Here is a 27905-nt window from a genome sequence, read left to right on the forward strand (position 1 = left end):
TCTCTACCCGGCACAGCCAGAAGAGGACTGGCCACCCCACATAGCCTGGTTCCTCTCTAGGTTTCTTCCTAGGTTTTGGCTTTTCTAGGGAGTTTTTCCTAGCCACCGTGCTTCTACACCTGCATTGCTTGCTGTTTGGGGTTTTAGGCTGGGTTTCTGTACAGCACTTTGAGATATCAGCTGATGTACGAAGGGCTATATAAATAAATTTGATTTGATTTGATTTGATTTGATCCACACAGCCCTACTACCCTAGGCTCATTGCCAACAAGGTATCCACTCAGCCCTACTACCCTAGGCTCAATGCCAACAAGGTATCCACACAGCCCTACTACCCTAGGCTCAATGCCAACAAGGTATCCACACTCACTATGTCCTCTGTGTGCTGTTCTAACCCATCTATGAAAGGGTGTGATGCACTCTTGGTTGGAATGAGATCCATGTCCATCTCAGCTTTTCTCTTCCTTGGAGAAAAGGTCAGTGGAAGGTCTTTATCCTGTGGAACATGGGCCTTCATATCCAGCAACACGCTTCTGAGCTGTGAAGACAGGTCAGTCACGTACTGTTCCTCTTCCAGATGATAAGTGAGTTCTGTGATCTCTTTAAGATATCCTGCACATTGCCTCCGTAACCGCAACAGCTTCCTAGAGGACCTCTTCTTTCCTCTGCCAGATGGACCTTCGTATGGACGGTCAATGTTGGAGTCTCCGGTGGCCCGCTTGGTCTTAAACATGACATTTCTTATGTCACTGTCAGTGGGGTAATAGCGCCTGCGAGTAGGTGGAGGGGGCTGCTCTCCAAGGAAAAGCTCTTCCACTACAAAGGTGTTCAGATGACACTTCATTTCAGTCATCTTTCTCACACCAGACAGAGTCAGCTGCTCAATCTTCTCTCTCAGCCTGGCATCTACAGCTTCCCTAACATGAGCTGCCTGTTGGAGAAAGAACACATGGGTTTATCATAAAGTGGTCAGTGGGTAAGGGGGTAACTTAACCAACACTCTATTATATAGGTTCTATAGTTATATTTACCTCGCCAACAACTGCATGTGAGCTGTGCTCAGAGAGGGAGGGGAACCTAACGCAGTAGACAACCTCTGCCTTCACGGAGCTGGGTGTTTCACTTAGTGCTGCCTTCAGAGTTTGGGAGGCCTCCTTTTTAGAGCGCACTGTACTTTCCTCAATCTAGACATGAAAAGGGGGTATTTGTTACATATGTAATGGTACTATGTTAGACCGATTCACAGGTTGTGTTTACATATCCAGCTCAATTCTGTTACATTTATTATTTTTTTTAGACAGACCTAGACCTTGAGTGCATACCTTGTTTCATGTTTACCTTAAAATCAGGAAAGCGGATAACGTGGGCGATGTTTATTATAGCCTTGCAGTCCACCTTTTTGGTATGTTGTACCAGTTTCCGTCTCTTTACAAAAGCATGGTCTTCAAGCTACAGAAGATATAATCATACATTTGACTTTTATAGCACTTTTCTAGACACCCAAAGCTCTTTACAGTGTACAGGGAAACTCACCACCCTAACCCCACCTACATACTCTTGCAATAAGTGCCATGGCCTCTTTAGTGACCACAGCGTTAGGACAACCCTTTAAAGTCCCATCTTATTGAGGAACAATCCACTGTTAGTCCTTCAACATTATTCTAATTAAATGTTATATAAAGTGTGTGGTGTAAATGACAGTGATCCGGCTATGAACTTACTTCCTTCTTGTCTCTTTCTGCAGCATATTTCTCTTTGGCTTTTGTCTGTCTGTCTTTGCCCTGGTGGCATTCATACGTCTTTGTGCCAACAACTTGAAACGGAACACCATTGAACGGGTTACTTTTACTCTCCCAGCTGAGTTTTTTCCGTGCCAAAGGCTGTGCATCTGTTAAAAAGGTCAACAATATGATATATTACTATTAGAACGATAGGCTTGTAGGGAAACTAACAAAGTTTCTCCCTGGTCGAGCGCTTGGAATGGAATCTGTTATGCTAGCTAACTTAGCTAGCATCATTTTAGATGAGAGTAGCAAAAGTTAGCTACTCGTTATAAAATTAAATAAAGACAAGACAACGTACCCTTTTGTCCAAAACTTTTGTCCTTTCCCAATATTACGAATTTCAGTGACGTTGCCAATTCTTGTTCCCGAATGTATTTAGTTATTTCGTCCTCAAACTTGAACTCGAGATATGCCATTTCGAAAATGCGGCGTTAGCGAATAGGTTCTTCTTCTTTGAGATTGGGTTGGCGGATCGCATTCAACCTTTAGCAGCATACACTGCCACCTACTGTTCTTCTCCGATTAGGTTTACCGCTACCATGAGACTGGAGTATATCCCTTCTATTTTGTTATATTTTTTTTATAGCAAAGTATAACAAATGCCCTACAATTTCACACTACACTCACAAAATAATAATAAATACCATGCTCCGCTATTGGGGTGGCAGGGTAGCCTAGTGGTTAGAGCATTGAGCCAGTAACTGAAAGGTTGCTCGGTCAAATCCCTGGACTGACAAGGTCCAAATCTGTCATTCTGCCCCTGAACAAGGCAGTTAACCCACTGTTCCTTGGCCGTCATTGAAAATAGGAATTTGTTCTTAACTGACTTGCAGAGTTAAAATAACAAATATATATATATATATAGTCCTACTTCAGGCCAACAGCCTGAAAGGATGGGATACCACCACGTAACACACCCTGTAATTATTCTGATGTCAAGTCACGCACACCCAAAGACCTCTCTGCAGCTGCCACCACAACTTCTATTTTCTGCAACGTACGTTCCATCCCTGCAGAACAGTTGATAACGATTACTATAAAATGCCAAAACTCCCAAGTCGGAAGTTTACATACATTAAAACTCATTTTTCAACCACTCCACAAATTTCTTGTTAACAAACTATAGTTTTGGCAAGTCGGTTAGGACATCTATTTTGTGCATGACACAATACATTTTTCCAACAATTACAGACACTGTATCAAAATTCCAGTGGGTCAGAAGTTTATATACACTAAGTTGACTGTGCCTTTAAACAGCTTGGAAAATTCCAGAAAATGATTTTATGGTTTTAGAAGCTTCTGACTATTTGACATCATTTGAGTCAATTGGAGGTGTACCTGTGGATTTATTTCAAGGCCTATCTTCAAACTCATTGCCTCTTTGCTTGACATTATGGGAAAATCAAAAGAAATCAGCCAAGATCTCAGAAAAAAAATTGCAGACCTTCACACGTCTGGTTCATCCTTTGGAGCAATTTCCAAATGCCTGAAGGTACCACGTTCATCTGTACAAACAATAGTACACAAGTATAAACACCATGGGACCACGCAGCCATCATACCACTCAGGAAGGAGACTGTCTCCTAGATATGAACGTACTTTGGTGCGAAAAATGAAAATCAATCCCAGAACAACAGCAAACAACCTTGTGAAAATGCTGGAGGAAACAGGTACAAAAGTATCTATATCCACAGTAAAACAAGTTCAATATCGATATAACCTGAAAGGCCACTCAGCAAGGAAGAAGCCACTGCTCCAAAACCACCATAAAAAAGCCAGACTACGGTTTGCAACAACACATGGGGACAAAGATCATACTTTTTGGAGAAATGTCCTCTGGTCTGATGAAACAAAAATAGAACTGTTATGCTATAATGACCATCGTTATGTTTGGAGGAAAAAGGGGGAGGCTTGCAAGCTGAAAAACACCATCCCAACCATGAAGCATGGGGGTGGCAGCATCATGTTGTGGGGGTGCTTTGCTGCAGGAAGGACTGGGGCACTTCACAAAATAGATAGAATCTTGAGGTTGGAAAATTATGTGGATATATTGAAGCAACATCTCAAGACATCAGTCAGGAAGTTAAAGCTTGGTCGCAAATGGGTCTTCCAAATGGACAACGACACCAAGCATACTTCCAGAGTTGTAACAAAATGACTTAAGGACAACAAAGTCAAGGTATTGGAGTGACCATCAAAAAGCCCCGACCTCAATCCTACAGAAAATTTGTGGGCAGAACTGAAAAAGCGTGTGCGAGCAAGGAGGCTTACAAACCTGACTCAGTTACGCCAGCTCTGTCAGAAGGAATGGGCCAAAATTCACCCAACTTATTGTGGGAAGCTTGTGGAAGGCTACCCAAAACCTTTGACCCAAGTTAAACAATTCAAAGCCAATGCTACCAAATACTATTTGAGTGTATGTAAACTTCTGACCAACTGGAAATGTGATGAAAGAAATACAAGCTGAAATAAATAATTCTCTACTATTATTCTGACATTTCACATTCTTAAAATAAAGTGGTGGTCCTAACTGACCTAAACCAGGGAATTTTTACTGGGATTAAAATGTCAGGAATTGTGAAAAACTGAGTTTAAATGTATTTGGCTAAGGTGTATGTACTTCTGACTTCAACTGTACATCACTTGTTGGTTTATCCCTCTGTAATGGTACAGATCTACTACTCACACCACTCCTCTCAGGATCCCTCCCCCTTGACCCATCTTCCTCTACTTTTTTCACTGCCTCAGTGTATGACAACGTCTGCCCTACTCTAACCCTGGAAACCTCAACCTGCCTCTCTCGCATGGGACATTTCTGATCCCCAGCCCCATGGGCACCCTTACAATTAACACATACCACTACTTTCCCCAAATGCTACACATTCCTTTGTCTCATGCCCTTCTGCACACCTAGGAACCTCCCTCCTACACACTGCTGTCACATGCCCTTCTGCACACCAAGGAACCTCCCTCCTACACACTGCTGTCACATGCCCTTCTGCACACCTAGGAACCTCCCTCCTACACACTGCTGTCACATGCCCTTCTGCACACCTAGGAACCTCCCTCCTACACACTGCTGCCACATGCCCTTCTGCACACCAAGGAACCTCCCTCCTACTGCTGTCACATGCCCTCTGCATAGGAACCTCCCTCCTCACACTGCTGTCACATGCCCTTCTGCACACCTAGGAACCTCCCTCCTACACACTGCTGTCACATGCCCTTCTGCACACCTAGGAACCTCCCTCCTACACACTGCTGTCTCATGCCCTTCTGCACACCTAGGAACCTCACTCCTACACACTGCTGTCACATGCCCTTCTGCACACCAAGGAACCTCCCTCCTACACACTGCTGTCTCTCATGCCCTTCTGCACTCCTCCTACACACTGCTGTCACATGCCCTTCTGCACACCAAGGAACCTCCTCCTACACACTGCTGTCACATGCCCTTCTGCACACCTAGGAACCTCCCTCCTACACACTGCTGTCACATGCCCTTCTGCACACCTAGGAACCTCCCTCCTACACACTGCTGTCACATGCCCTTCTGCACACCTAGGAACCTCCCTCCTACACACTGCTGTCTCATGCCCTTCTGCACACCTAGGAACCTCACTCCTACACACTGCTGTCTCATGCCCTTCTGCACACCTAGGAACCTCCCTCCTACACACTGCTGTCACATGCCCTTCTGCACACCAAGGAACCTCCCTCCTACACACTGCTGTCACATGCCCTTTTGCACATCTAGGAACCTCCCTCCTACACACTGCTGTCACATGCCCATAAGCCTGACACCTGAAACAATGTAATGTAGATGGCACAAATGTTCGTATAGGAAAACATATATCCTAACAGCACTTTGTCGGGCAGACTCAACATCAAAACTCAAAAGAACAAACAATGACTCTTCTGTTTCAACACTCACACATCAAACGACGAGCGTCACGAATCTTCCCCTTCAGTTGGTCAGCTTTTACCGCTACCCCAGTAATGGGGCGGCAGCGTAGCCCAGTGGTTAGAGCATTGGACTAGTAATCGTATGGTTGAGAGTTCAAACCCCCGAGCTGACAAGGTACAAATCTGTCATTCTGCCCCTGAACAGGAAGTTAACCCACTGTTCCTAGGCCGTCATTGAAAATAAGAATTTGTTTTTAACTGACTTGCCTAGTTAAATAAAGGTAAAATAAAAAAAGTCACTCCTTTCAAAGGCACCCTTTTCTTGAGAGCAAAACAATTCACACCTCTTGTCCCCGTAACGTGGAGCACCTGCTCCCTCTAACCAGCAGAAACACATACAATTACCACAAGACCACTTCTGGTTACCCTCACCGATTCCACAGCACCCAACTCCGTTTTCACCCACCCTGAAACCACAAATGGATCAGCCAAAAGGCAGGCGTCTACTTTTTTTCCAAAAACTTCACTCCTGCTGTCCACAGGCTCATCTTTATCCTGCCTCTCGGTGCACGCCTCGGGCTCCGATAACACCGACCACCTCCTTTTCCCCCCACCATTTTTAACCGACTCAAGTTCACCCTCTTCCTCCCTCTCGCTCTTAGACCTCCTCTGCCACTCTTTTCCCCTCCATTTCCAAGTATAAGTCTCCTTATGATAATACTGCACTTCTCCTGACATACTTCTTGTTCTTGCCTTGTCAAGGGACACCATTTAACCGGCTGTACAATCAGCACAAACCCATTGGCGCCACCTAGTGTTCTGGAGTGTGAGGCCAAATGTTATTGTTGTTCTTCTAACAATTGTTCTAGGAGCATGCTGCCACCTACTGTGTATCAGCCTACCATTATGTAGTTTGAATGAATTACACTGTGATTTTTAAAATTATTTTGACCTACTAACTAACCCTGCCCCATAGCCGTGGGAAGTAGAGGGGCTGAGGGTTCTACATTTATAAAATAATGAATAATAAAAATAAAAAATACCCCCCTCCCCCCGTCGACATCACCCCAACCCAAAACATCTTCCTGTGGCCATAAAACCTCACCACGACTTTGACCTTATCTGATCCTACTTCAGGAGAGCAGCCTGGGAGGATGGGACACAATCCTTCAAAACATCTTGTAACTCTTCTGCAGTAAAATCTCGTACACCCTAGTACTTCTCTGCAGCTGCCACCACAACATCTATCCTCTGTGATTCCACTCCTGCGTCAGTGCAGTTGATAATCATGGCTATGAACGATAAGAAACCCACCTTAAGGAAGCACGTTATTCCCCATCACTCTCCATTGGCCTCGGCTTACTCATCCTGGAACCATCTTCCTCTACACTGCCTCAGCATACAATACCTTCTGCACTACTCTGATCCTGGCAACCTGCCTTTCTCTCACCAGACATGTCTGATCTCCACCACCATGGATACCCCTACAGTTTACACAACGTTTTGCACCGATACTACACATTCATTTGTCTCATGTCATCCAGCACACTTCTCACATCTAGGAATCTCCCTCCTACACACTGCTGCCACATGACAATAAGCTTGACACCTAAAACACCGTAATGGGTTTAGGACAAAAACTCACGGGATAACTGACACATCCTAACTTGACCTGGTAAAAGAATCTGCATCAAAACTCAGTCGAACTCTTCTGTTTTATCACGCTGTCCACCTGGTCTGTGTCTTCAACTTCAGTTGACTCTCCTCAACACTTAACGCCCCTCCAGTTATCACTCCTTTCAACAGCTCCGGAGAGGAAAGCAAGTCACAGTTCTTGTCCCAGTCACGTGGTACGGAGCGCACGCTCCCTCTGGATGGCAAAAACAACAAAAAAAGTAACCCAAGAACCTCCCCCTCTTCTCCTTCTGTGGGTTTTATGGTGAACTACATCCAAAAAAAGGTTTATTTGCGCCTCCAACTGGACAGGGGTTGAAAATACAAGTTAAAAAGATAATCCATACGTGAAACTAACTTCATCCACACAACTAAAATAGTAAATTGACAAAAAAAAACAAAAACTCCCATTTCTTCATTCTATATCTCCTTACTCAGGCTGAGAGGCGTTCCCACAAATTGAATGGACATGCTGCTACCTACTGTACCTGTACGGGTAGTGAACTGGAGAAGAAGAAACTGCAGAAAGGAGAATAAATCAACGTTTGGATGTAAGAAATGTTTTTATACATCATCACACTCCCTCATCTGATTGGTCGTTGCTCGCAAACTGTAAACCGGTGGTATGATACTGCTGGTATGTCGGGACTGATGGTCTGTTTACATTTCTACCGTTGTGGCTAGATTTGGTGGTAATGTCAGGGACAACCAGTGTTGACAACTGTAGCATTGTAGCTAAGCCCTTTTCCTAACCTTACACTAATAAAAAGGTTAATCGTTACCATGTCACCTTTTTGTTACACAAAAAACTTTGTTTCCTTAGTTTGTCCTGGTGGTGGGTGATTCTCAACTTCCAGATTTAGTGGGTGATATTGTGGTGGGTGATTCTCAACTTCCAAATTTAGTGGATGATATTGTGGTGGGTGATTCTCAACTTCTTTAGTGGATGATATTGTGGTGGGTGATTTTGACCTCCCTTCCTTAGTGGATGATATTGTGGTGGGTGATTCTCAAGTTCTTTAGTGGATGATATTGTGGTGGGTAATTATCAAGTTCTTTAGTGGATGATATTGTGGTGGGTGAATCTCAAGTTCTTTAGTGGATGATATTGTGGTGGGTGATTCTCAACTTCTTTAGTGGATGATATTGTGGTGGGTGATTCTCAACTTCTTTAGTGGATGATATTGTGGTGGGTAATTATCAAGTTCTTTACTGGATGATATTGTGGTGGGTAATTATCAAGTTCTTTAGTGGATGATATTGTGGTGGGTAATTATCAAGTTCTTTAGTGGATGATATTGTGGTGGGTGAATCTCAACTTCTTTAGTGGATGATATTGTGGTGGGTGATTCTCACCTTCCAGATTTAGTGGATGATATTGTGGTGGGTAATTATCAAGTTCTTTAGTGGATGATATTGTGGTGGGTAATTATCAAGTTCTTTAGTGGATGATATTGTGGTGAGTAATTATCAAGTTCTTTAGTGGATGATATTGTGGTGGGTAATTATCAAGTTCTTTAGTGGATGATATTGTGGTGGGTAATTATCAAGTTCTTTAGTGGATGATATTGTGGTGGGTGAATCTCAAGTTCTTTAGTGGATGATATTGTGGTGGGTGAATCTCAACTTCTTTAGTGGATGATATTGTGGTGGGTGATTCTCAACTTCTTTAGTGGATGATATTGTGGTGGGTGATTCAAGTTCTTTAGTGGATGATATTGTGGTGGGTGATTCTGACCTCCCTTCCTTAGTAGATGATATTGTGGTGAGTGATTCTCAAGTTCTTTAGTGGATGATATTGTGGTGGGTGATTCTCAAGTTCTTTAGTGGATGATATTGTGGTGGGTGATTCTCAAGTTCTTTAGTGGATGATATTGTGGTGGGTGATTCTCAACTTCTTTAGTGGATGATATTGTGGTGGGTGATTCTCAACTTCTTTAGTGGATGATATTGTGGTGGGTAATTATCAAGTTCTTTACTGGATGATATTGTGGTGGGTAATTATCAAGTTCTTTAGTGGATGATATTGTGGTGGGTAATTATCAAGTTCTTTAGTGGATGATATTGTGGTGGGTGAATCTCAACTTCTTTAGTGGATGATATTGTGGTGGGTGATTCTCACCTTCCAGATTTAGTGGATGATATTGTGGTGGGTAATTATCAAGTTCTTTAGTGGATGATATTGTGGTGGGTAATTATCAAGTTCTTTAGTGGATGATATTGTGGTGGGTAATTATCAAGTTCTTTAGTGGATGATATTGTGGTGGGTAATTATCAAGTTCTTTAGTGGATGATATTGTGGTGGGTAATTATCAAGTTCTTTAGTGGATGATATTGTGGTGGGTAATTATCAAGTTCTTTAGTGGATGATATTGTGGTGGGTGAATCTCAAGTTCTTTAGTGGATGATATTGTGGTGGGTGAATCTCAACTTCTTTAGTGGATGATATTGTGGTGGGTGATTCTCAACTTCTTTAGTGGATGATATTGTGGTGGGTGATTCAAGTTCTTTAGTGGATGATATTGTGGAGGGTGATTCTGACCTCCTTCCTTAGTAGATGATATTGTGGTGAGTGATTCTCAAGTTCTTTAGTGGATGATATTGTGGTGGGTGATTCTCAAGTTCTTTAGTGGATGATATTGTGGTGGGTGATTCTCAAGTTCTTTAGTGGATGATATTGTGGTGGGTGATTCTCAACTTCTTTAGTGGATGATATTGTGGTGGGTGATTCTCAACTTCTTTAGTGGATGATATTGTGGTGGGTGATTCTCAACTTCTTTAGTGGATGATATTGTGGTGGGTGATTCTCACCTTCCTCTCTTAGTGAGGAAGTGAACAACTTTGGTCACTTGTGGGGTTGATATGACCCACAATTCAATGCAAACTGTAGTCACATGTCAAACTCTGGCAGCCGTGAAGTGTCCAATTAAATCAGCAAGGCTGCATTTTCGGCATGTCTGAAAAAAGTATGAAGCTAGCTTGAAAAAAATATATAAACATTGATTTTTAACACTGGCAAATTGGCCTCTCTACCCCTATGTAGATATTCCATAAATATCTGCTGTTTCCAGCTACAATAGTCATTTACAACGTCTACACTGTATTTCTGATCAATTTGATGTTATTTTAAATGGACAAAAAAAAAGTGTTTTTCTTTAAAAAACAAGGACATTTCTCTCTCATATATATATATATATATAATACGCCACACAACTGCAACAGCAATACTGTAATGTATACACAGCGTTAAATCGGAAATGAATGTACTTCTGGTTGTTCCAAAACGGGGGAGGAGAAAACTGTTGGTGTGATCGAGGCGTCGTCCTGGGCCGCAAGCGTTCCCGGAAGTATCGCGATGTTGCGTCTCTAGGTTTAGAAACTGTGCTAGTCCACTGCTTAATATCTATGGTGGAAAACGCCATATTTTCGAAATGGCATATCTCGAGTTCAAGTTTGAGGACGAAATAACTAAATACATTCGGGAACAAGAATTGGAAACGTCACTGAAATTCATAACATTGAGAAGGGACAAAAGTTTTGGGCAAAAGGGTAAGTTGTCTTTAAAAACACATAACGTTACATAGCCTAAATAGCTAACATTAGGTAGCTAGTAGCTTACTTTTGCTACTCATCTAAAATGACCTAAAGCTGATGATACACTAGCCCATCTAAAATGACCTAAAGCTGATGATACACTAGCCCAATAAATTAGTCATTTTCATTAATTACTATTGAAATAACTAAGTTACTTACGTGACGGCTAATGATACACTGTCCATTTCTGGGGGGGGGGGGGGGGGGGGCAAAATTGCTATGCAATGTTGTTGGCAACGGAGTGGGGTTTGCCCGTCTGTCAGTCTTTCCATGTTCGGTGTCATCAGCTGAAGCACGGACGATGAACCCGGGATTCTTCCCAGCCGAACAGTTTGGAAAATTCGTGCATATGACATTTAGGCTCTCGTTTGTTTTGGAAATTGTTTCCAAAACGAAGTTAGTTCATCTGTGCTGTTTACAGTATGAGCATAGTGGGCAAAGCAAAGCACAAACTCAATTCGACCTTGCACTCCCACTCCTAAACGCAATTGTTTAAAACTTTGGCAAAGCTTCAAGTCTATAAAACTCAGCGCACTGTGCTCGTAACATATTGTACTTGTGGGACATTAAAAATGTATTGAGATCAGATGTTTCATCGACGACAAAATTAGCAGAATGTCGGCCCAGTTTCAGCTACTTCCATCCGCTCCCACTACCCGCGAATGGATTTCCTCTCACTACCATTCTAAAGGGACGCTTCAGCTTTATAGCCCCGAAGACGTGTCTGGTTCGGGCACACAACATTTTTTCTAGAGGCAAGCCGAAGTCTAAGCCACTTCGTCGGTGACTGGTCAACAGTAAGGATTGTACAATAAAGGCTGCATTCAAAACACACTCTCCCCTCAGCCCTCAAATTAAGTGGACACTTATCATGACGTCTGACGAGTTTACACTTGCAGGGCGAGGGAGGAAGGAATTAATTTTAAATGGACCATCCTTGCCCGGAAATTCGTCACTCGTACATCCCGCTGCAATTGTGTTTTCAGCCACTGGTAGCTTGTGGGCGCTTTATATGTGCTACAGTCAATTATGATCATGTCAAATCAAACTATTTGTCACGTGCGCCGAATACAACAAGTGTAGACCTTACCATGAAATGCTTTACTTACAAGCCCTTAACCAACAGTGCAGTTCAAGAAGAGTTAAGAAAATATTTGCCAAATAAACTAAAGTAAAAATTAACACAATAACATAACAATAATGAGGCTATATACATGGGGTACCAGTACAGAGTCAGTGTGTGGGGTAGAGGTCTTGGTGTGTTTGTAATAATGACAATTACAACAATACTGAATGAACACTTAATTTAACTTAATATAATACACCAATAAAAATCAATTTAGCCTCAAATAAATAATGAAACATTTTCAAATTTTGTTTAAATAATGCAAAAACAAATTGTTGGAGAAGTAAAAGTGCAGTATGTGTCATGTAAAAAAGCTAATGTTTCAGTTCCTGGCTCAGAACATGAACATATGAAAGTTGGTGGTTCCTTTTAACATGAGACTTCAATATTCCAAGGTAAGAGGTTTTAGGTTGTAATTAATATAGTATTTATGTGACTATTTATCTCTATACCATTTGTATTTCATATACCTTTGACTATTGGATGTTCTTATAGGCACTATAGTATTGCCAGTGTAAAAGTATAGCTTCTGTCCCTCTCCTCGCCCCTACCTGGGCTCGAACCAGGAACACATCGACAACAGCCACACTCTAAGCAGCGTTACCCATCGCTCCACAAAAGCCATGTCCCTTGCAGAGCAAGGGGAATAACTACTCCAAGTCTCAGAGCGAGTGACATTTGAAACGCTATTAGCGCACACCCAGCTAACTAGCTAGCCATTTCACATCGGTTACACCAGCCATTAGGCTGATAGGCTTGAAGTCATAGACAGCTCTGTGCTTGCGACGAGCTGCTGGCAAAATGCACTAAAGTGCTGTTTGAATGAATGCTTACGAGCCTGCTGCTGCCGACCATCGCTCAGTCAGACTGCCTTTGGTCATTAATATGGTCTAATCTGGAAACTATCATTTCGAAAACAAAACGTTTATTATTTCAGTGAAATACGGAACCGTTCGGTATTTTATCTAACGGGTGGCATCCCTAAGTCTAAATATTCTTGTAACATTGTACAATGTTATGTCATAATTACGTAAAATTCTGGCAAATTAGTTCGCAATGAGCCAGGCGGCCCAAACTGCGTGCAATGAACGCAAGAGAAATTACACAATTTCACCTGGTTAATATTGCCTGCGAACCTGGATTTCTTTTAGCTAAATATGCAGGTTTAAAAATATATACTTCTGTGTATTGATTTAAAGATAGACATTGGTGTTTATGGTTAGGTACAGTCGTCCAACGATTGTGCTTTTTCCGCAAATGCGCTTTTGTTAAATCATCCCCCAGCGTTGCATCGATTACATGCAACGCAGGACACGCTAGATAAACTAGTAATATCATCAACCATGTGTAGTTATAACTAGTGATTATGATTGATTGATTATTTTTTTCATAAGATAAGTTTTATGCTAGCTAGCAACTTACCTTGGCTTCTTCTGCATTCGCGTAATGGGCTGGCTCCTCGTGAAGTGCAATGAGAGGCAGGTGGTTAGCGCGTTGGACTAGTTAACTGTAAGGTTGCAAGATTGGATCCCTCAAGCTGACAAGGTGAAAATCTGTCATTCTGCCTCTGAACAAGGCAGTTAACCCACCGTTCCTAGGCCGTCATTGAAAATAAGAATGTGTTCTTAACTGACTTGCCTAGTTAAATAAAGGTAAATAAAGGTGTAAAAAAACCAAACACCAGCAAAGTCGGTGCCCAAAAATACCGATTTCCGATTTGTTATGAAAACTTGAAATCGGCCCTCATTAATCGGCTATTCCGATTAATCGGTCAACCTCTAGTTTGGCCCATGATAGATCATTGGTAATGTGGACACCAAGGAACCTGATACTCTCGACCCGCTCCATTACAGCCCCGTTGATGTTAATGGGGGCTTGTTCGGCAAGCCTTTTCCTGTATTCCATGATCAGCTCCTTTGTCTTGCTCACATTGAGGGGGAGGTTGTTGTCCTGGCACCACAATGCCAGTTCTCTGACCTCCCTATAGGTTGTCTCATCGTTGTCGGTGATCAGGCCTACCACTGTTGTGTCGTCAGCAAACTTAATGATGGTGTTGGAGTCGTGTTTGGCCATGCAGTCGTGGGTGAACAGGGAGTACAGGAGGGGACGAAGTACACACCCCTGAGGGGCCCTAGTGTTGAGGATCAGCATGGCAGACATGTTGTTGCCTACCTTTACCACCTGGGGGCAGCCCGTCAGGAAGTCCAGGATCCAGTTGCAGAGGGAGGTGTTGTCCCAGGGTCCTTAGCTTAGTGATGAGCTTCGTGAGCACTATGGTGTTGAACGCTGAACTGTAGTCAATGAACAGCATTCTCACATAGGTGTTCCCTTTGTCCAGGTGGGAAAGGGCAGTGTGGAGTGCGGTTGAGATTGCATCATATGTGGATTTGTTGGAGCGGTATACAAATTGGAGTGGGTCAAGGGTATCCGAGAGGATGCTGTTGATATGATAATCAGACTTTCAAAGCACTTCATGGCTACCGACGTGAGTGCTATGGGGCGGTAATTATTTAGGCAGTTTATCTTTGCTTCCTTGGGCACAGGGACTATGGTGGTCTGCTTGAAACATGTAGGTATTACAGACTGTCAGGGAGAGGTTAAAAATGTCAGTGAAGACACTTTCCAGTTGGTCCGCGCATGCTTTGATACACGTCCTGGTAATCCATCTGGCCCCGCGGCTTTGTGAATGTTGACCTGTTTAAAGGTCTTGCTCACATCGGCTACCGAGAGTATTATCACACAGTCATCCAGAACAACTGGTGCTCTTGTGCATGCTCCAGTGTTGCTTGCCTTGAAGCGAGCATAAAAGGCATTTAGCTTGTCTGGTAGGCTTGCGTCACTGGGCAGCTCGCGTCTGGGTTTCTCTTTGTACTCCGTAATAGTTTTCAAGCCTTGCCACATCTGACGAGTGTCAGAGCCGGTGTAGTAGGATTCAATCTTAATCCTGTATTGACGATTTGCTTGTTTGATGGTTCGTCTGAGAGTCCCGCTCCTTGAAAGCGGAAGCTCTAGCTTTTAGCTCAATGTGGATGTTGCCTGTAATCCATGGCTTCTGGTTGGGTTATGAACATACGTTTACTGTGCGGGCGACATCGTCGATGCACTTATTGATGAAGCCGATGACTGAGGTGCTATACTCCTCAATGCCATTGGATGAATCCCAGAACGCATTCCAGTCTGTGCTAGCAAAACAGTCCTGTAGCGTAGCATCCTCATCATCTGATCACTTCCGTATTGAGCGAGTCACTGGTACTTCCTGCTTTAGTTTTTACTTGTAAGCAGGAATCATGAGGTTTGAATTATAGTCAGATTTGCCAAATGGAGGGCGGGGGAGAGCTTTGTATGCATCTCTGTGTGTGGAGTAAAGGTGGTCTAGTGTTTTTTTCCCTCTGGTTGCACATGTGACATGCTGGTAAACATTTGTGGCTGACTAAATACTTTTTTGCCCAACTATATATGTCCCTCCCTTTGGTTTCTTCACCAGGCCTGTTTTCAACTGTTTGTGTTTCTTAGCGTACATCGTTGTTCCTGTTTTGGTCAAACTGATTTAAGTTTGCCTGCATTAAAGCCCCCGGCCACAAGGAGCGCCACTCCAGGGTGAGCATTTTCTTGTTTGCTTATGGCCTTATAGAGTTGGTTGAGTGCGGTCTTAGTGCCAGCATCAGCAACATTATGTACACAAAAAAGTTACAAACAACGCAAAAAAATGAACAAAATAGCACTATATGGCACAGTATTCTACAAGAGCACAGACCCAAGGGACAACAGACACACCAGTCTCTACATTGCAGATGAGCTGAAGGCAGTCATCAATGACCTTGGACCACAGAAAGTATTTGCTCTGGTGACAGACAATGCTGCGAACATGAAGGCTGCTTAGTCTAAAGTGGAAGAGTCCTTCCCTCACATCACACCCATTGGCTGTGCTGCTCATGCATTGAATCTGCTCCTCAAGGACATCATGGCACTGAAAACAATGAGAGCCAAGGAAATGATTTGGTATGTGAAGGGTCATCAAGTTATAGCAGCAATCTACCTCACCAAGTAAAGTGAGAAGAATAAGAGCACCACATTGAAGCTGCCCAGCAACACCCGTTGGGGTGGTTTTGTCATCATGTTTGACGGTCTCCTGGAGGGGAAGGAGTCTCTCCAAGAAATGGCCATATCACAGTCTGCTGATATGGACAGCCCCATCAAGAGGATCCTCCAGAATGATGTATTTTGGGAGAGAGTGGTAAGCTGCCCAAAACTCCTGAAACCTATAGCAGTAACCATAGGATGGCATTGTCTCCCTCAATCCGTGCAGTCTGATGTTCAGACTCTGCTTGCAGATGTAAGAGATTAAATCTGTACTGCCCTGCCCACTTCACTATTGCTCCAAGCAGAGGAAACTGCAGTTCTGAAATATATCAAAAAGTGTGAAGACTTCTGCCTGAAGCCCATACCCGCCGCAGTGTACATGTTGGACCCCAAGTATGCTGGCAAGAGCATCCTGTCTGGTGCAGCGATCAACAAGGCCTATGGTGTCATCACTACCGTGTCTCGCCTGGATGAGGGCAAGGTTCTTGGCAGTCTAGCGAAGGACACTTCCAAGCAAGGGCTTTGGGATGGAGATGCAATATGCCAGTCGTGCCAACATGTCTCATCAACCACCTGGTGGAAGGGACTTTGTGGATCTGAGGCTCTTTCCCCTGTTGCCTCTATCATTCTCCAAATCCCACCAACATCAGCCGCCTCACAGCGCAACTGGTCCTTGTTTGGGAACGCACACACCAAAGCATGCAACAGGCTGACCAATACAAGGGTTGAAAAATTGGTTGCCATCCGGACAAATTTGAGACTTTTTGAGCCTGACAACGAGCCATCCTCAACACAGTTGGAAAGTGTCAGTGAAGATGAGGCCTCAGAGTCTGATGGTCAAGAGGTGGACATTGAAGAGGTCCAGGGAGAAGACATGGAAACCTGAGAGGAAGACAACCAAAGCTTTAGTTTCTAGACTATCATTTTACAGATGTATGTTGAAAACGCCTTTGGGAGATGCGATGGATCATTGGGGATCATTCAATATTCCCTTTCTATTGTTGTTCAGTGAAATCATCCCATGAAATCATCCCAACTCATTTAATTAAAGTTCAATTTGTAACTAAATTGTTTTTTGTATTTCTATTAGAAGGATTTAATAAATTGCAATTATGTCTATTTATAAGGTAAAAGGTTTATGTTTTATGCAAAAAACATCCTACATTTTAAACGGTATTAATACTCATTTGCATATAATCCCCACGGAAAGCTTCCACTCCTGAATATTCACCTAAATATATCCCCTGAATATATCCCTTAAATATATCCCCTAAATATTCACCTAAATATATCCCCTGAATATATCCCTTAAATATGTCCCCTAAATATATCCCCTGAATATTTACCTAAATATATCCCCTGAATATATCCCTTAAATATATCCCCTGAATATTCCCCTGAATATTCCCCTAATTATATTCCCCTGAATATTCCCCTAAATACTTCCATGCACAAAGAGGTCCATACAGAAATGGTTTGTTGAGATCTGTGTGGAAGAACTTCACTGGCCTGCACGGAGCCCTGACCTCAACCCCATCGAACATCTTTGGGATGTATTGGAAGGCCGACTGCGAGCCAGGCCTAATCGCCCAACATCAGAGCCCGACCTCACTAATGCTCTTGTGGCTGAATGAAAGAAAGTCCCCTCAGTAATGTTCCAACATCTAGTGGAAAGCCTTCCCAGAAGAGTGGAGGCTGTTATAGCAGCAATGTTCCAACATCTAGTGGAAAGCCTTCCCAGAAGAGTGGAGGCTGTTATAGCAGGAAAAGTTGGGACCAAGTCCATATTAATACCCATGATTTTTGGAATGAGATGTTCGACGAGCAGGTGTCAACATTTTATTTTGATCGTGTAGTGTATAAGGTCCTATGACCTTAAAGAGTAATGGTAGACTCACCTACACTCCTTAAGAGTATATTGGTTGCAGCAACCAAATGCTGCCATGGCAACGATGCACATCTTTATTGCCTCAAAATTGCTATTGCATCATCAGCATAAGGGATCCATTTTCAAGAACAGATGAGTTATTTGACAGAGAGAAACTTTGTTAGTTTCCCCCACAAGCCTATCATTCTAATAGTAATATATCATATTGTTGACCTTTTTAACAGATGCACAGCCTTTGGCACGGAAAAACTCAGCTGGGAGAGTAAAAGTATCCCGTTCAATGGTGTTCCGTTTCAAGTTGTTGGCACAAAGACGTATGAATGCCACCAGGGCAAAGACAGACAGACAAAAGCCAAAGAGAAATATGCTGCTGAAAGAGACAAGAAGGAAGTAAGTTCATAGCCGGTTCACTGTCATTTACACCACACACTTTATATAACATTTAATTAGAATAATGTTGAAGGACTAACAGTGGATTGTTCCTCAATAAGATGGGACTTTAAAGGGTTGTCCTAACGCTGTGGTCACTAAAGAGGCCATGGCACTTATTGCAAGAGTATGTAGGTGGGGTTAAGGTGGTGAGTTTCCCTGTACACTGTAAAGAGCTTTGGGAGTCTAGAAAAGTGCTATATACAGTACCAGTCGAACGTTTGGACACACCTACCCATTCCAGGGGTTTTTCCTTTATTTTTACTATTTTATACATTGTAGAATTATAGTGAAGACGGCAAAACTATGAAATAACACACAAAATCGTATAGTAAACAAAAAAAGTGTTAAATCAAAATATATTTTATATTTGAGATACTTCAAAGTAGCCACCTTTGCCTTGATGACAGCTTTGCACACTCTTGGCACCAACTTCATGAGGTAGTCACCTGGAACCTGGAAATTTCAATTAACAGATGTGCCTGGTTAAAAGTTAATTTGTGGAATTTCTTTCCTTCTTTATGTGTTTTTGATGCCAATCAGTTGTGTTGTGATAAGGTAGGGGTGGTATACAGAAGATAGCCTTATTTGGTAAAAGACCAAGTCCATATTATGGCAAGAACAGCTCAAATAAGCAAAGACAAACGACAGTCCATCATTACTTTACTTTAAGACATGAAGGTTAGTCAATTCAGAAAATTTCAAGAACTTTGAGTTTCTTCAAGTGCAGTTGCAAAAACCATCAAGCGCTATGATGAAACTGTCTCATGAGGACCACCACAGGAAAGGAAGACCCAGAGTTACCTCTGCAGAGGATAAGTTCATTAGAGTTTCCAGCCTCAGAAACTGCAGCCCAAATTATTGCATAACAAACTTCAAGTAACAGACACATCTCAACATCAACTGCTCAGAGGAGACTGCGTGGATCAGGCCTTCATGGTTGAATTGTTGCAAAGAAACCACTACTAAAGGACACCAACCAGAAGAAGAGACAACTTGGGCCAAGAAACACGAGCAATGGATGTTAGACCGGTGGAAATCTGTCCTTTGGACTAATTAGTCCAAATTGTAGATTTTTGGTTCCAACCGCCGTGTCTTTGTGAGACGCAGAGTAGGTGAACAGATGATCTCTGCATGTGTGGTTCCCACCGTGAAGCATGGAGGAGGAGGTGTGATGGTGTGGGGGTGCTTTGCTGGTGACACTGTCAGTGATTTTATTTCGAATTCAAGGCACACTTAACCAGCATGACTACCACAGCATTCTGCAACGATACGCCATCCCATCTGGTTTGCGCTTAGTGAGACTCATTTGTTTTTCAACAGGACAATGACCCAACACACCTCTAGCCTGTGTAAGGGCCAAGAAGGAGAGTGCTGCAGCAGATCACCTGGCCTCCACAATCATCTGACCTCAACCCAATTGAGATAGTTTGCGATGAGTTGGATCGCAGTGAAGGAAAAGCAGCCAAAAAGTGCTCAGCATTAGTGGGAACTCAAGACTGTTGGAAAAGCATTCCAGGTGAAGCTGGTTGAGAGAATGCCAAGCGTGTACAAAACTGTCAAGGCAAAGGGTGGCTACTTTGAATAATCAAAAATATATTTTGAATTGTTTAACACTTATTTGGTCACTACGTGTTATATCATAGGTTTGATGTCGTCACTATTATTCTACAATGTAGAAAATAGTACAAATTGAATGAGTAGCGGTGTCCAAACTTTTAACTGGTAATGTCAGTCAATTTCTTTTATTATTATTAAATGTTTTGCCATCTTCCATAGCTTGAAGACCATACCTTCCTACAGAAACGGAAACTGGTACAAAATACCAAAAAGGTGGACTGCAAGGCTATAATAAACATCGCCCACGTTATCCGCTTTCCTGATTTTAAGGTAAATATGAAAACGTTTTACGCCTACAGTTGGTCTAAGTCTAAGGCCGTGTTTACACAGCCAGCCCATGTTCCAATTATTTCCAATTATGGGCAAAAGAGCTGATCTGATTGGTCAAAAGATCAATTAGTTGGCGAAAAAAGATCAGAATTGGACTGTCTGTGTGAATCAGCCTAACACTGTACATAGTACCAGTACATATGTAACACTTTTTTATGTCTAGATTGAGGAAAGTACAGTGTGCTCTAAAAAGGAGGCCTCCCAAACTCTGAAGGCAGCACTAAGTGAAACACCCAGCTCCGTGAAGGCAGAGGTTGTCTACTGCGTTAGGTTCCCCTCCCTCTCTGAGCACAGCTCACATGCAGTTGTTGGCGAGGTAAATATATCTATATAATAGAGTGTTGGTTAAGTTACCCCTTACCCACTGACCACTTTATGATAAACCCATGTGTTCTTTCTCCAACAGGCAGCTCATGTTAGGGAAGCTGTAGATGCCAGGCTGAGAGAGAAGATTGAGCAGCTGACTCTGTCTGGTGTGAGAAAGATGACTGAAATGAAGTGTCATCTGAACACCTTTGTAGTGGAAGAGCTTTTCCTTGGAGAGCAGCCCCTCCACCTACTCGCAGGCGCTATTACCCCACTGACAGTGACATAAGAAATGTCATGTTTAAGACCAAGCGGGCCACCGGAGACTCCAACATTGACCGTCCATACGAAGGTCCATCTGGCAGAGGAAAGAAGAGGTCCTCTAGGAAGCTGTTGCGGTTACGGAGGCAATGTGCAGGATATCTTAAAGAGATCACAGAACTCACTTATCATCTGGAAGAGGAACAGTACGTGACTGACCTGTCTTCACAGCTCAGAAGCGTGTTGCTGGATATGAAGGCCCATGTTCCACAGGATAAAGACCTTCCACTGACCTTTTCTCCAAGGAAGAGAAAAGCTGAGATGGACATGGATCTCATTCCAACCAAGAGTGCATCACACCCTTTCATAGATGGGTTAGAACAGCACACAGAGGACATAGTGAGTGTGGATACATTGTTGGCATTGAGCCTCGGGCTGAGGACCGAGTGTGTGGGTCCTTCCACAAATTGAGTATATTTTGGGTAGTGTAACTTTTATTTCAACTAATATTAGCATTTTGTCAACACAACTTGATAAGAAGGGGGGGGGATCAAGAGGGGAGAGCATTCTTAGTTTTGAATGTTGTTCTGGAGGCAGCGCTGCGGAGTGCTCACTAGCTGGCACAGTCATAAAATCTGATTTTAAACCTAATTGTTTACCACACTGCTAACCCTCATTTCTAACCTTAAATTTGCTTTTTGATCTTAATTTGTGTTTGTTTGATTTTTGTCGACATACAGTGTGTTCGGAAAGTTCAGACACCTTCCCCTCTTATCCACATTTTGTTACGTTAAACCTAATTCTAGAATGGATTCATTTGTTATTTTTCTCATTAATCTACACACAATACCCCATGATGACATCACAATACCCCATGATGACATCACAATACCCCATGATGACATCACAATACCCCATGATGACATCACAATACCCCATGCTGACTAAGCAAAAACAGGTCTAGAAATGTTAGCAATTATTTTAATTTTGTTAATAAAAATGAAATATTACATTTACATAAGTATTCAGACCCTTTACTCAGTACTTTGTTGAAGCACCTTTGGCAGCGATTACAGCCTGGAGTCTTCTTGTGTATGACGCCATAAGCTTGGCACACCTGTATTTGGGCTTTTTCTCCCATTATTCTCTGCAGAACCTGTCAAGCTCTGTCAGGTTTGATGGGGAGCGTCGCTGCACAGCTATTTTCAGGGCTCTCCAGAGATGTTTGATTGGGTTCAAGTCCGGGCTCTGGCTGGGCCACTCAAGGACATTCGGAGACTTGTCCTGAAGCCACTCCTATGTTGTCTTGGATGTGTGCTTAGGGTCGTTCTCCTGTTGGAAGGTGAACCTTCGCTCCAGTCTGAGGTCCTGAGCGCTCTAGAGCAGGTTTTCACCAAGGATCAAATCAAATTTATTTATATAGCCCTTCGTACATCAGCTGATATCTCAAAGTGCTGTACAGAAACCCAGCCGAAAACCCCAAACAGCAAGCAATGCAGGTGTTGAAGCACGTTGGCTAGGAAAAACTCCCTAGAAAGGATCTCTCTGTACTTTCGCTCAGTTCATCTTTCCCTCGATCCTGACTTGTCTCCTAGTCCCTGCCTCTGGAAAAACATCTCCACAGCATGATGCTGCCACCACCATACTTCACTGTAGGAATGGTGCCAGGTTTCTTCCAGGTGTGGTGCTTGGCATTCAGGCCAAAGACTTCAATCTTGTTTCATCAGACCAGAGCATCTTGTTTCTCATGGTCTGAGAGTCCTTTAGGTGCTCTTTGGCAAACTCCAAGCGGGCTGTCATGAGCCTTTCACTGAGGAGTGGCTTCCATCTGGCCACTACCATAAAGGCCTGATTGGCGGAGTGCTGCAGAGATGGTTGTCCTTCTGGAAGGTTCTCCCATCTCCACAGAGAAACTCTGGAGCTCTGTCAGAGTGACCATCAGGTTCTTAATCACCTCCCTGACCAAGGCCCTTCTCTCCCGATTTCTCAGTTTGGCCGGGCGGCCAACTCTAGGAAGAGTGTTGTTGGTTCCAAATTTCTCCCATTTTAAGAATAATGGAGGCCACTGTTTTCTTGGGGACCTTCAATGCTGCCAACATTTTTTAGTACCCTTCCCCAGATCTGTGCCTCGACAAAATCATGTCTCGGCGCTCTACAGACAATTCCTTCAACCTCATGGCTTGGTTTTTGCTCTGACATGCACTGTCAACTGTAGGACCTTATATAGACAGGTGTGTGCTTTTCCAAATAATGTCCAATCAACTGAATTTACCACAGCTGGCCTCCAATAAAGTTGTAGAATGGAAACAGGATGCACCTGAGCTCAATTTTGAGACTCATAGCGAAGGGTTAGAATATTTATTTTTTGCCAACATTTCTAAAAACCTGTTTTCGCTTTGTCATTTTGTGTTATTGTGTGTAGATTGAAGAGGAACAATTATTTTGTCAATTTTAGAGTAAGGCTGTAATGTAACAACATAAACAACAAAAAGTGAAGGGGTATGAATACTTTACGAATTCACTGTAGCCAATTTGCAGCTGATCTATCGAAGGGGAAACGGCTCTGTTTTGCCTCCAGGACAAGAATCATGACAAGCGTCAACCTGCTATCTGAGGTTGGGAGGGGTCTGAAATATTGCCTAGCTGGCTAGCCCACCTTTTAACTCAAACGTTTTTGAATGTGCTTAATCAGTTTGTATCAAATGTGTTCATATGCAGCAGTCTTAACCATTAGCACATCCTGTACTGGATCAATGTCATGGCTCTTCTTTTTTGGTGGGGGGGGGGTATAGTTTTGCTGGCACAGAGCTGGGGAGTTTTGTTTTACGATCCCCAGTGTCGTTCTGAAAAGGACGGAAGGAAATATACAAAAAAGGCCTGACTGAGACTGAAAAGTGAGTTGGTTCGGACGAAAACGAGGCGGCGAGGGGGACGTTCTGTTTCAGTTCAGAGGGATTGGAGAGTGGGAACAGTCCGGGGCCAAAGGGAGTGTGAGCAGAGCATGTTGAGCTTCTGATACATACCTTTGTTAGGTCCAGGATGGGACTTGAGGGGTGCATTAGTTGGGGTTGGGCCTTTTTGCTCTGCTCACGGCCTGGGCATACATTACTGTTCGAAAGTTTTTGGGGTCACAAAAAAAAAAGTGAGTTGGTTAGGATGAAAACAAGGCAGCGAGGGTGATGTTCTGTTTCAGTTCAGAGGGATTGGAGAGTAGGAACAGCCTGGGTAACGGCCTGGGTAACGGCCTGGGTAACGGCCTGGGTAACGGCCTGGGTAACGGCCTGGGTAACGGCCTGGGGTAACGGCCTGGGGTAACAGCCTGGGGTAACAGCCTGGGGTAACAGCCTGGGGTAACAGCCTGGGGTAACAGCCCGGGGTAACAGCCCGGGGTAACAGCCCGGGGCCAAAGGGAGTCATCCAGAACGGTTGTAAATGTGGGCACGTCCATAACACGTGAACCAAGGTGCCTCTGTCCAGGATGCATCCCCAGCAGTCAGGGGAGGCCAGTAGAACCCGTGGATGGTTGTCACGGAGATAGCCTTGACCGCAGCTCTCTTGCAACGGTCTTCGTGTCTTATTGGACCTCAGTATGTTTTGCCATTCTGGTTCGATTCCAGCCTGTATCACAGCGGTCTAAGGCACTGCATCTCAGTGCTTGAGGAGTCACTACAGACACCCTGGTTCGATTCCAGGCTGTATCACAACTGGCTGTGATTGAGAGTCCCATAGGGCGGCGCACAATTGGCCCAGCGTCGTCTGGGTTTGGCCGGGGTAGGCCGTCATTGTAAATAAGAATTTGTTCTTCACTGACTTGCCTAGTTAAATAAAGATTAAATAAAGTATTTTCCCATGCAATCTGATTGGAGACTTAAGGTTGAGTAGAGTATATTATAATATGAGACCTTGTCTCTTTTCCCATAGTGTTCAATTATCTTCATAGGGATATCTGATGAAACGGGTTGTCCAGACCCCAGGGATATCTGATGAAACGGGTGGTCCAGACACCAGGGATATCTGATGAAATGGGTGGTCCAGACCCCAGGGATATCTGATGAAACGGGTGGTGTAGACCCCAGGGCATAGCATGTGCCTTTAGCTGTAGGTGTTTCCAGAAGTACAGTGTCTCTGTGTGGACCGTAGCAGGGTTGAAGTTTTATCTTAAATCAGCCCAAAAAAATCTGCCAATTTCAAAAAGTTCTGTGAAACAGTATTACATGTAGATTTTAAAAGTAAAAATCTAAAATCAAGATGTCAATTGTTTGTCTACATGCAATGTAAAAAATAATGTAGCTATTGGAGTAAAGCTATGAGTTAGGGCCAACATCCAAAACCTTTTTCCCCTCAGGAGACTGAAAAGATGTGGTTCTCAGATCCTCAAAAGGTTTTACAGCTGCACCATCGAGAGCATCCTGACGGGTTGCATCACTGCCTGGTACGGCAACTGCTCGGCCTCCGACTGCAAGGCACTACAGAGGGCAGTGCGTACGGCCCAGTACATCACCGGGGCCAAGCTTCGTGCCATCCAGGACCTCTATACCAGGCGGTGTCAGAGGAAGGCCCTAAAAAATTGTCAAAGACTCCAGCCACCCAAGTCATAAACTTTTCTCTGTTCTCCGTTTGTCCAAGAGGCTTCAAAACAGCTTCTACCCTCAAGCCACAAGACTCCTGAACAGCTAATCAAATGGCTACCCAGACTATTTGTACCCCCCCCCCCCCTGCTGCTACTCTCTGTTATTATTTATGCATAGCCACTTCAATATCCCTATCTGCATGTACATAATTACCTCAATTACCTCGCTCCTGTGGCCCCTGCACATTGACACATTTGACTCATTGACTGAACTGGTACCCCCTGTATATAGCCCCGCTATTGTTTTTTACTGCTGCTCTTTAATTATTTGTTTTTCTTAAAACTGCATTGTTGGTTAAGGGGCTTGTAAGTAAGCATTTCACTGTGAGGTGTACACCTGTTTCATTCAGCACGTGTGACTAATAAAGTTATATTTGATTTGAACATCAGCTTGCCAGCTGTTTGAATATGAAATCCTTCTGACAGAACAGTGTGTAGCACAGGAGGGTCTGAAAGCTGAGTTTCGAAGGTTTACAAAAGGAGTTCCCCAGGGCTCAATGTTAGGTCCGATCCTTTTTACACTGTATATAAATGATATAGGGAAGACTGTTGACTGCAAATCTTCATCTGTATGCTGACGACACCATGATGCTGTTCAAAATCAACTTTTTCCAATTAAAAGTAATGCAAGCAAGGGTAAATGTATGGTTTTCTCTTCTCTGAAAGTAGACAGGTAGAGTCACTTTCAGATGTGAGGCCAGCAAATTGATAGTGTTACCTGTAAGTAACTTGGGATTTGGTTAGACGAAAAGCTGAATTTTAAACGCCACATTTAATAACTTGACCAAGAAACTGAATTTGAAATTGGGTTTTTATTTTAGGAACAAATCTTGTTTTTCAATGTCAGTCAAAAAGGATCTTATTCAAAGCACTTTTTTTGTCAAATCTGTGCTGGATTATGGTGATATTGTCTTCGTGCAGGCCTCACCAAGTAGGCCTACTTTAACTCTGAATACAGTGCATTATGGTCAGGGACGGAAACCCCTGGGCCCAAAGTGGGGGGGCCCCAAGAGGCAGGAAAAAAAATCCAGTGTATATTATGTACTGGTGTCTATGATTTCTTAATCTGGCCTTGATTATGGTGGTTTTAAGACTGGGTTTCACAAAGTCGATCCTGCCCCCCTGCTTTAAGATGTATCACCAATGCAAGATCACTCACCCATCTCACCTTGAGTTGTATGCCTTGGTGTAATGGACTGTTCCATCCACCAGGAGGCTAGAGCACTGGTTTGCCCTGATAGGTCAAATCCCTGTGTCTCTCTTTGTTCCTTACTGACCAGATTAGCCACTCATGCCCCGTTGACTTGCTAGTCGGAACTAGGAAACTGATTTATTTATGACTCGGTGATTCGATGAATGCGGCACGTGTATAACTACAACCAGTTAGCAAGTCTGAAATTCAGAGTTTCCTAGTTCCGACTACTACATGAACATCAATACAATCTTGGTTCACAGTCTCTGCTGTCCTTGTCTGTTCTTTCAGGCTAGAACTGACCTGTCCTTGTCTGTTCTTTCAGGCTAGAACTGACCTGTCCTTGTCTGTTCTTTCAGGCTAGAACTGACCTGTCCTTGTCTGTTCTTTCAGGCTAGATCTGACCTGTCCTTGTCTGTTCCTCAGGCTAGAACTGACCTGTCCTTGTCTGTTCTTTCAGGCTAGAACTGACCTGTCCTTGTCTGTTCCTCAGGCTAGAACTGACCTGTCCTTGTCTGTTCCTCAGGCTAGAACTGACCTGTCCTTGTCTGTTCCTCAGGCTAGAACTGACCTGTCCTTGTCTGTTCTTTCAGGCTAGAACTGACCTGTCCTTGTCTGTTCTTTCAGGCTAGAACTGACCTGTCCTTGTCTGTTCCTCAGGCTAGAACTGACCTGTCCTTGTCTGTTCTTTCAGGCTAGAACTGACCTGTCCTTGTCTGTTCTTTCAGGCTAGAACTGACCTGTCCTTGTCTGTTCTTTCAGGCTAGAACTGACCTGTCCTTGTCTGTTCTTTCAGGCTAGAACTGACCTGTCCTTGTCTGTTCTTTCAGGCTAGAACTGACCTGTCCTTGTCTGTTCTTTCAGGCTAGAACTGACCTGTCCTTGTCTGTTCCTCAGGCTAGAACTGACCTGTCCTTGTCTGTTCTTTCAGGCTAGAACTGACCTGTCCTTGTCTGTTCTTTCAGGCTAGAACTGACCTGTCCTTGTCTGTTCCTCAGGCTAGAACTGACCTGTCCTTGTCTGTTCTTTCAGGCTAGAACTGACCTGTCCTTGTCTGTTCTTTCAGGCTAGAACTGACCTGTCCT

The 27905-nt window shown here is 43.5% G+C and overlaps 1 protein-coding gene and 1 long non-coding RNA gene across 4 annotated transcripts; one reads left to right on the forward strand and one right to left on the reverse strand.

The window, feature by feature from the left end:
• LOC135554773 (uncharacterized) lies at positions 1–11162 on the reverse strand. Of its 2 annotated transcripts, none has more exons than XM_064987204.1 (5): positions 2083–2242; positions 1722–1888; positions 1339–1449; positions 1032–1184; positions 1–931 (listed from the first exon to the last, which is right to left on the reverse strand). In XM_064987204.1, the coding sequence occupies exons 1-5, from the start codon at positions 2198–2200 to the stop codon at positions 332–334; spliced, it is 1149 nt and encodes a 382-aa protein (XP_064843276.1). In that variant the 5' UTR covers positions 2201–2242; the 3' UTR covers positions 1–331. The 2 variants fall into 2 exon arrangements, 1 of the variants encoding a protein (XP_064843276.1); XR_010457737.1 differs by lacking the exon at positions 2083–2242 and adding an exon at positions 11118–11162 and having other exon boundaries at positions 2–931.
• LOC135554774 (uncharacterized) lies at positions 10682–26012 on the forward strand. 2 transcript variants are annotated; one of them, XR_010457738.1, is made up of 5 exons: positions 10682–10913; positions 18277–18442; positions 20261–20371; positions 20595–20747; positions 20838–26012. It is a non-coding gene; the product is annotated as an uncharacterized LOC135554774 (long non-coding RNA). The 2 variants fall into 2 exon arrangements; XR_010457739.1 differs by lacking the exon at positions 18277–18442 and having other exon boundaries at positions 10686–10913.
• Positions 26013–27905: the final 1893 nt, after the last annotated feature.

This window comes from Oncorhynchus masou, chromosome 14 (genome assembly GCF_036934945.1).
Source record: "Oncorhynchus masou masou isolate Uvic2021 chromosome 14, UVic_Omas_1.1, whole genome shotgun sequence".
NCBI classification, from domain to species: domain Eukaryota; kingdom Metazoa; phylum Chordata; class Actinopteri; order Salmoniformes; family Salmonidae; genus Oncorhynchus; species Oncorhynchus masou.

What these genes read in the sequence shown, in the direction of transcription:
- LOC135554773 (XM_064987204.1), bottom strand. Translation starts at nt 2,200, where the DNA reads ATGGCATATCTCGAGTTCAAGTTTGAGGACGAAATAACTAAATACATT. An exon ending in CAAAAGTTTTGGACAAAAGG is followed by an intron (nt 1,889 to 2,082) that starts GTACGTTGTCTT and finishes CCTTTTTAACAG; the next exon opens with ATGCACAGCCTTTGGCACGG. An exon ending in TCCGCTTTCCTGATTTTAAG is followed by an intron (nt 1,185 to 1,338) that starts GTAAACATGAAA and finishes TTTCATGTCTAG; the next exon opens with ATTGAGGAAAGTACAGTGCG.